Genomic DNA, 10000 nt, shown 5'->3' on the forward strand with positions numbered 1-10000 from the left:
AGTACTTAAGACAGACAGTAAGTGTACCCACAGGACACGAAACCGAAATTAAAAGAAAGATTAGTATAGGATGGAGAGAATTTGGTAAACAAAGTTATATTATGAAAATTAAAATGCCACTTTCTCTAAAACGAAAAGTATTTAATCAGATGACCACTTCAGATTTAACTAATACATCAGAAACTTGAAGTCTTACTAAAGCCTTAGAACATAAGCTAGTTACATCTCAAAGATCTATGGAAAGAATAAAGATAGGAATAACACTAAGAGACAGAAAAGGAGCAACATTGATAAGAAAAAAATTAAAGTAGAGGATATTGTAATATGTAAGAAAAATAAATGGTCATGGGCGCGACATATAATGAGAATAACTGACAATAGATGGATATTAAGAATAACCCAACGGGTCCCTAGAGATCACAAAAGAAGCACGAGAAGGAAGAAGAGTAGACGATGGATTGACGAACAAAGAAAGTTTGCTGGTGTGGACTGGCATAGAAAAACTATACACAGACACAAGTGGTTGTACATGTTTGAGGCCTTTGTTCTGCAGTGGACTAGTAACGGCTGATGATGATGCTATATACCTAAAACACTGAGCCATTTCTCATAACAGGGGGGGGGGGGCCGCTCTAGAAAAGAACACATCAGTCACTTCTGATTCTATCATTCAACTGCTTAATTAATCGTGGATAATTTCCTGCGCACTAAAGTTTCTTATCATCAGTCGTTCATACAATAACTTTGTAAGTTCACCCGCAAGCCAAACTGCTTGAACAACTGAGTCAGTCATTCCTATCTGAATTCTTACAATTTTTGTATATTGACTTTTATTTTCCAATCTTTCAATCCACCATTACAACCCTTTATAGACCTTTCCTTACTCCTTACTAATGACGCCTCTGAATATTTTATTTTTACTAACCAATATCTGTTTTTTTTTATCTAATTCTCCTCACCAGCATAGCAAACTAGGCTATGTAGTCATAATACAATTAACCCTTTTCCTACCAATGTTATAATAACTTTACAACAACCTAGAATGAGAAAAAATATCATCTAATCCGCGAACAGAAGAATCCCATTATTTTGCAATCATAGGACCAGCCTAAAAACTCTGCCATTAAAGGAAGATGCAGTGTATATACTGTATGTATGTACGTATGTATATATATATATATATATATATATATATATATATATATATATATATATATATATATATATATATAGTGTGTGTGTGTGTGTGTGTGTGTGTGTGTGTGTGTGTGTGTGTGTGTGTATTTCCGTCTGGTAGAATCTGAGGAAAGTTTGAGAAAAATTGCTAATGGTCTCATAAACTGACACCATTATAACATTAAGTAAATGAGAATGATCAAATCTTATTTAACTTCAAATAATTAACGGTATAAACATTATTGAAACCATCTACACTTACAGCAATTGGTTTTACATAGAATGAAGTCTATAAAACATTAAAGTTTGTGTTCAAACTAGCCATACCTAAGCATATACCTGTTAATAATGCAATATTTATAGGTATACTACTTTCGACAGATCGTACAATCAATTCTACCAAGGTTAGTAATACTGAGCTTTACATTCTGGCATTCAACAACAAAACGAAATTACAGAACACAGACAAAACTAACAATTCGGAAGGTTTGATGCACAGCAAAATTCCAGTGTCTAAAGAATTTAAAATTAGCTACTAATCATTATTCATTTCCTTGTTTCTTTTCCTCACTGGGCTATTCTCCCCGTTAAAAAGTACTTCATTCCCTTACACTCGTTAGAGAGAGAGAGAGAGAGAGAGAGAGAGAGAGAGAGAGAGAGAGAGAGAGAGAGAGAGAGAATAAGGATAAGGATTTCCTTGTCGATTAATTACTAATTCGCAGCACCAGTTTCAGGAATAGCTTAAGTAACCGCGCTTGAGAACACAAGCATTCTCACTTTGAAAAGTACAAGCCCTTTTGTTCACCTTGTCCGGCCCGAATCTCGAGCGCAGCTCCTCAGACAGTCAGTTAAAAGCGTTGCCAACTACAGGTAAATAAAATAAAATAAAAACTCCAACCATTCGAATGATTTTCCCGCTATTCGATTCACTTACCAGATTAACCACTTGCATCTCGACTCCGGATAGGTCTAACAACTCTGAAATAATTCGCCTAATAATTTGCTCATGTAAACACTGATAAGCTTTGTTACTGTGAGGTTAGTTTGCGATGTATATATAACTAAACACCAGTTTTATTATGGGCTATCGCCACTGGTACAAACACCTTTCAAATATAGTCCAAAATCACGTACATTTACTACATCTCCATACTTATTGATCGGGTGATTTTCGATTGCCACAACACAAGGCTGGAACACCCAACACGAGCTCTCGAGTTGGCAGGCCGTACGTCCCCACACTAATCACCCAAAGATAGGTCTAGCATTATCGACTATCTCTTATAACTATAATCTGTGAAAGAAAGATAAAAAATTTCGTATTGAAATGGGAATGGATAAAAATAGAAACTTTTACCTAGCAAAGATAAGAAGGTCCTGCTAGAGTGTGGACGTGTTGTGTGGAGCTCTCTCATACACGCCCCGAGTCGTGTTTTAGCTTTGTTTCTCGCTTAGAATATCATTGAAAAGATATTTGTTAGTCTTATGAAGAAACCTAAGTGATAAGAAACAGTACAATATGTTTGCTCTTAACACTGTCTGCCTATTATGTAATAAAACGGAGGGAGAACGGAAAAAATGGATAGTATGTGAATGTAATAGACTCTACCATAAGAAATGTGTGCATATAGCGACAGCTATCACTAATAAACTAGATTGGTTATGCCCACACTGCGTACGTGAAGCAAGACAACAATTTAGTAATATCAAAATTAAAGGAAGATGTGAACGTGAGAGATCTGGCCCTGAATGAACAAGATGCGAAAATAGATGACTTGGAAAACAAACTTGCGGACTTTAGCGCAGACGCACCAAATTCCACCCAGACCACCGACCTCACTGAGAAAGTTGACATTCTTGCCACGAATATGGAATCAATTAAAGCAACACTTCAAACACTGATAGACCCAAAACGGGAGAAACCGACATTTGCTGACAAAGTTAAGGAAAAAAAACTGTTGATAATCATATCAACTAATACAACAACTAAAATTACTGAAAGAAAACACGGGGTTCAACAAGCACTTAGAGAAATTCCTATACTTAACACGAGGTCAACTACGAATGGAAATGTTGTTGTAAACTTTGCAAACAATATGATCAGCAAAGAGGCGGCAAACAAAATTCAGACATTGGTGGCTGACACTGAAACGAGAAAAATCTGAAAACTAAAACCAAAAATAATGATATGCAATGTATACAATGATGATGATGATGTAGTAAATGCTTTGATTCAAAGAAATCGCTGCCTGGACCAAATCCAAAATATAGAAGAGAAGAAAAGTGTGGTCCTGGAGAAAAATGCCTCGGGGGTTGGGGGGTGAGGGTGGGGGTGGGGGGGCATCCACTATGTGCTGAAATGTGATCCTGAATTTCGGAGAGCTATTCATGATAATAGGGACAAAGTTTCGTTACGATGGGGTATCTATAACACACGTGATAGGTACCACGTGATTACCTGCTACCACTGTCAGAGGTATGGACATTTTGAAAAAGATTGCAAGTTTAAAAATGATAATAAAGTCTGGGGGAGATGTTCAGGGAGACATTCCACCAGGGAGTGTAATTAGCAAGTGTCAAAGTGTATAAACTGCAAAGTTAAACAAACCAAGTGACCACACAGTAAATTCTAGAGACTGCAAAGCTTATGACTTGGAATTGAAAAGACTAGCAGAAAATACTGATCATCATTACTAGGGATGTCATAAACTGCGGCTATGTAAATATACAATCTGTAGGTAATAAGACTGTTAAAATTCGAGAATTGATAAACGAAAAATATTTGGATATGCTAGCATTATCTGAAACTTGGTTAAATAACTTGGACAAGGCAAAGACCACTGAAATGAGGCCCCCACACATGCCTTCTTTTACATACCGAGAGAAGGCAAGTCTGGAGGGGGTGTTGGACGCTTTATTCATAAAAGATACTCAAATCTCAAAATGTTGAAAAGAATTAGTGTAACAAGCTTTGAATATATAGAAAAAAAAAACAGAAGAATATCCTTTCTAACAATCTACAAACCTCCTAGAACAAACACTAGTATCTTTTTTAAAGATTTCGGTGCTCTCATTGATATGATTATCATGGAAAAAACGAATTAGTTATCTGTGGAGACTTCAATTTTTGGATGGACGACGCATCAAATCCTGACGCTTTGGCATTTAGTGAGTTACTAGAATCATATCGACTAGTGAATAATGTCGACTGTACAACTACTTTAACTGGGCATACGTCAGATTTAGTTCTAAGTGATGACACGAATAATAACCCCTTGGAGAAAAATAACTGGAGATGACATGCCCCTTTGAGGAAATATAACCGGAGATGCCTTGATCCCTTAGAGGAAAAAGAACTGGATATGAATAACCCCTTGAAGGAAAATAACTGGATATGCCCTGACCCCTTGGAGGAAAAATAACTGGAGATGCAATGACCCCTTGGAGGAGGAATAAGTGGAAATTCCCTTACCTTTGGAGGAAAAAAAAAACTGATAATATCCTCACCCCTTGGAGGAAAAATAACAGGAGATACCATGACCCCTTGGAGGAAAATAACTGGAGATGACCTGACACCTTAGAGGAAAAATAATTGGAGAGTTGCCCTGATCCCTTGGAAGAAAACTTACTGGAGATGCCCTGACCCCTTGAAGGATGAATAACTGGAGATGCCCTGACCCCTTGAAGGAAAAATAACTGGAGATGCCCTGATCCCTTGGAGGAAAAGTGACTGGAGATGACCTGACCTCTTGGAGGAAAAATAACTGGAGATGCCCTGATCCCTTAGAGGAAAAATAACTGGAGATGCCCTGATCCCTTGGAGGAAAATAACTGGAGATGCCCTGATCCCTTGGAGGAAAAATAACTGGAGATGCCCTGACCCTTTGGAGGAAAATAACTGGAGATACCCTGACCCCTTGAAGAAAAATAACTGGAGATGCCCTGATCCCTTGGAAGAAAATAACTGGAGATGGCCTGACCCATTCGAGGAAAAATAACTGGAGATGGGCTGTCCCGTTGGAAGAAAAATAACTGGAGATCCCCAGCCCCCTTCGAGGAAAAATAACTGGAGATGCCCTGATCCCTTGGAGGAAAATTAACTGGAGATGCCCTGTCCCCTTCGAGGAAAAATAACTGGAGATGCCCTGACCCCTTGGAGGAAAAATAACTGGAGATGCCCTGACCCCTTGGAGGAAAATAACTGGAGATGACCTGAACCCTTGAAGAAAAATAACTAGAGATACCCTAACCCTTTGTAAGAAAAATAACTGGAGATGCCCTGACCCTTTGGACGAAAAATAACTGGAGATGCCCTGATCCCTTGGAGGAAAATTAACTGGAGATGCCCTGTCCCCTTCGAGGAAAAATAACTGGAGATGCCCTGATCCCTTGGAGGAAAAATAACTGGAGATGCCCTAACCCCTTGGAGGAAAATAACTGGAGATGACCTGACCCCTTGAAGAAAAATAACTAGAGATACCCTAACCCTTTGTAAGAAAAAATGACTGGAGATGCCCTAAATCCTTAGAGGAAAAATAACTGGAGATGCCCTGTCCCCTTATGTCAGCCTGTTCAACATAAAATCATTTGCTGCAAGTTTGAACTTTAGAAGTTCTACTGATTCAACTACCTGATTAGTAAGATTATTCCACATCTTGGTCACAGCTGGAATAAAACTTCTAGAACACTGTGTAGTATTAAGCCTCATGATGGAGAAGGCCTGACTATTAGAATAAATCAGGATAGTCTTAAAACCAAAGCCTGACTACATAAGACAGATGGATGCATGTATTCAACACATATCATCTGTTGCATTTAAGCACCAAATCATATCCTACATTCTAGGCAAAGACACAACACTCTTAGGATCAAACTTCAACGCTCAAAGAGATATGATGACACCAGGTTCATTTTTCAGTATTATTATTATTTTTATTATTATTATTATTATTATCTAAGCTACAACCCTACTTGGAAAGCAAGATGCTATAAGCCCAAGGGCTTCAACAGGGAAAAATAGCCCAGTGAGGAAAGGAAATAAGGAAATATATAAACTACAAGAGAAGTAACGAACAATTGATGTAAAATATACTAAGAACAGTAACAACATTAAAATAGATCTTTCATAAATAAACTATAAAAAATCCTGGTTGAACATAACGTAATCTTTGTGGATGAAGAAAATTCTACCCAAAAAGAGTTGTGACTATCAGCTATGATGTTTTGTTCACCATTGGAATTTAATAATGATTTGCAAAATTAGGACAATGCAGAACTTAAAATTGAAAAAACTAAGCATTATAAAATGCGCTGTAAGATAGACGCTTACAATATGTAGGTGGTTATAAAGCTTGCAAGTTTCCTCAACGTGAATTCCTTGGGAATATATCAACGAAGGAAGATTGAACGTGGAAAACTACTGCAATCGAGCGAAGAATTTTCCGATCATTTAAAAACTATGGGAAAACTAATTGCCATCAAGGGGAAAATATCTAAAACTTAGAAAACGCGTAACAGATAAAATAACTGATTTGATTATCAAGGTTTAAAAGCTATGCCATCACATTACCATAAGAAGTAATTAAAGCTTTTGTTATATATTGTGCATTCCTTGGAATTCGTGTTTTGAATAGGAATATTAGTTCATCAAGAAAAGCGAAGAAAATGAAAATTCTCGGAACGTGATTAATAAAAGTAATTTGAATAATTATGTGTGTATCATTATTCATTCTATCAGTATAAACAATCAAATGCTCGTCAAATTTCAGTTACCTAATCTGTAAAATATTTGTTTGGTTGTTTTAATGTTATAAAGTTACATATTTGTCATCTAACATATTTTCCTAATAAATCCAAATATAAAAACTAGAAAAGTTAAAGAAAAAACAAAGGATAAAGAATGTTTCTTTTATTTTCATGATCCACAGCAAACTTTTCACACGTGAGGGTCGTGGGCCACGGCGGCGTTGTAGAAGTCGGGTGACTTTATCTCTCTGAAATTAGGCCCCACCATATCCCCCCATACGGAGGCCTGGGCACTATGGTATCATGAGAAGTCGTTACGTCTTTCTATCTAGATAATCAACATCCTCCACATCCCCTAAAACTTATAAGACCATACGTGTGGCCCCTCCCTCTAGCAGTTTCGTGGCGAGTGCGAAGGAGTCTACAGCGACCTCTCCGATTCTTTTATTCAAGAATGTAAGTTTTGCTTTCGGAAGTCATACGATTATCGACTTCATTCTTCGTACTATTATTTGTGAGTGTGTTGTGTGTGTGTATTTATTCTCGATCTAAATTTGAATGTTGGTGTCTCCCGCACTACCGTTGCATATCTAGCAGACAACGGTATACTTCTAATTGGAGATTAACATCTGGCAGAGTAGACATGGAATATTCGCTTATGCCAAGACGATTTTTAACTTTGAAGGACTTCAAAATTTAGAGATTATACCGTATCAAGATTTTCAGATCCAATGATAAATTCATTTTTGCACTAGGTTTGCTGTACGAAACCTTCAAGCTCCCCCCGCCCCGAGCTTTTTGCTTTCTATTACCTCCTACTATATTTCGCAGCTCACAGAAAACATCCTTTTAAGGAATGTTAGTCAATATCATTATTCAAAATGTGTCCCTATCTGAAAGAAACAAGATAAGAAAGAGCATTAACGTGCAAGGCAAACTTCCACCAAAGGAAATACAGTGTGATTAATTAATTGATTTGGAGTTTTCTAGCAACATACGGTGTTAACATGAAACATAAATCTTGTCTTATAAATCCCCAGTTTAGTGATTTCCTGATGAAAAAAATAAAAAAAGAAAACAAGGTCCAAGAAAGCTTGCCAGTATTTATATTGTAAAAAAGTATATGGACTCTATTAGATCTTTAATGACTTCCTAGAACTGAAGAATGATTGCAAGATTCAATTCACTTTCGATTTATTATCTTTATGTATATTGAAAAGAAAAATTTCAGTGATTGTTATCGTTATCATTATTACTTGCTAAGCTACAACCATAGTCAGAAAAAACAGGGTGCTATAAGCCCAAGGGCTCCAACGCGGAAAGAAGCCCAGTGAGGAAAGGAAATAAATAAGGTACACAAAAATTATGAACAATTGAAATATTTCAAGAACAACAACAACATTCAAATTTATCTTAAGGGTACACCCGGGCACATTATTCTATATTATTTCTCTTCCTCTTGTTGTTTCTTCAAAGTTTTTATATTTCATGTATGAGATATTTAGTTTAGTGTTTTATATTTTTAGTGTTCATGACTTTTATCTGTCTATTTCCTTTCCTCACTGGGCTATTGTTGGAGCCCTTGAGCTTATAGCATCCTGCTTTTCCAACAAGGATTGTAGCTTAGCAAGTAATAATAATAATAATAATAATAATAATAATAATAATAATCTATAAAAACATAAAAAACAGAGGAAGAAAAATGAGGTAGAACAGTGCGCGAGTGTATCCTCAAGCAAGAGAACTCTACCCAAAGGCAGTTGACGACCTTGGTACAGAGGCTATGGCACTACCCAAGACTAGAGAACAATGATTTGATTTTGGAGTATCCTTCCAGATCTAGAAGAGCTGCTTACCACAGCTAAAGAGTCTCTTATATCCTTACCAAGAGGAAAATGGCAACTGAACAAAAACAGTGCAGCAGTTAACCCTTTGAGTAGAGAGGAATTGTTTGGTAATCTCATTGCTGTTAGGTGCATGACGACAGAGGAGAATGTGGAAATAGGACAGACTATTCTGTGTATGTGTAGACAAAGGAAAAAAGAGCCATTTCAGTTATTCATTATTGTGAATATTGGTCATGGATCATACAATCCAACGTTTAGCAAATACCGAAGATTACATAATCTAAAATTCTGTAAGATGATAAAAACCATTGAGAGAGAGATTGATAATAATACCTGAATCCTGTGAATATTGGTCATGGATCATACAATCCAACGTTTAGCAAATACCGAAGATTACATGATCTAAAATTCTGTAAGATGATAAAAACCATTGAGAGAGAGATTGATAATAATACCTGAATCCTGCAAATTTCCTTTTTATACTTTTCAATCTCTTTTCAAGGACATCATAAGTGGAGAAGTGCAATTGTGAATCCTTCTTTCAAGTTTTGACCTCACTAGAGCCCTAACCAAATATCGTTTCTCAATTGTACAAACCGTGTCACACGATCATACATAGTAATGACATTTCCTTTTTTCTATATATTATGCTTGTATCTTTGCTCTCCCCTCGCACTGATAAGGACCTGAAATAACATGTCTGTTTTTCTCACCGTTAACTGTTGACCGGTGCGGTTGTCGGTTGAACATGAAATTGCCTGTTATGTTTCTTATGCCCTTTTTGCCTGGAGTTTATGTATATATAAACGGATGTTCTGTAATAAAGTTACTCACTTTTCATCCTACCTTCTTAGTCACAGCCTCTCTCGGCCCGTCACATTGGTGACCCCGGAAGTCGACTCGTTCCTCCCGCCTTCCACCCCCCCACCCCACCCTCCGTCATTGATAATATGGCGTACTCCACGGAAGTTGGCGCCGCACCATTGAAACTTTCGTCATTCGCCAGCGGAGAGGCGTTTGCTTGGTTTCAGCGCGCAGAAGTCCAGTTCGGCAACAAGGGCGTGACTCGCTCAACCACCAAAGCGGATTATGTTCTCGCAGCGATACCCGAGGACACCTTCCCTGAAATATCCGACTGGTTTTGTGAACAAGGAGACACCCCAATAGCGTATGACGCCCTCAAAACATACCTTCTGCAGCAGTACTCGCCGTCGCCAGCCGCCCGTATAGCA

The 10000-nt window shown here is 37.5% G+C and overlaps 1 protein-coding gene and 1 long non-coding RNA gene across 2 annotated transcripts in view; one reads left to right on the plus strand and one right to left on the minus strand.

The window, feature by feature from the left end:
- Positions 1 to 10000, minus strand: part of LOC137614719 (uncharacterized) — a 114591-nt gene that overhangs the window by 87383 nt on the left and 17208 nt on the right. The window lies entirely within an intron of this gene.
- LOC137615352 (uncharacterized) overlaps positions 7285 to 10000 on the plus strand; it is an 8096-nt gene continuing 5380 nt past the window's right edge. The window contains exon 1 of the mRNA XM_068345167.1: positions 7285 to 7377. Coding sequence (XP_068201268.1) covers positions 7376 to 7377 — 2 coding nt within the window. The 5' untranslated portion in view covers positions 7285 to 7375. The remainder of the gene's footprint in view (positions 7378 to 10000) is intronic.

The sequence above is a fragment of the Palaemon carinicauda genome, chromosome 21 (genome assembly GCF_036898095.1).
Source record: "Palaemon carinicauda isolate YSFRI2023 chromosome 21, ASM3689809v2, whole genome shotgun sequence".
In the NCBI taxonomy this organism is placed as follows: Eukaryota; Metazoa; Arthropoda; class Malacostraca; order Decapoda; family Palaemonidae; genus Palaemon; species Palaemon carinicauda.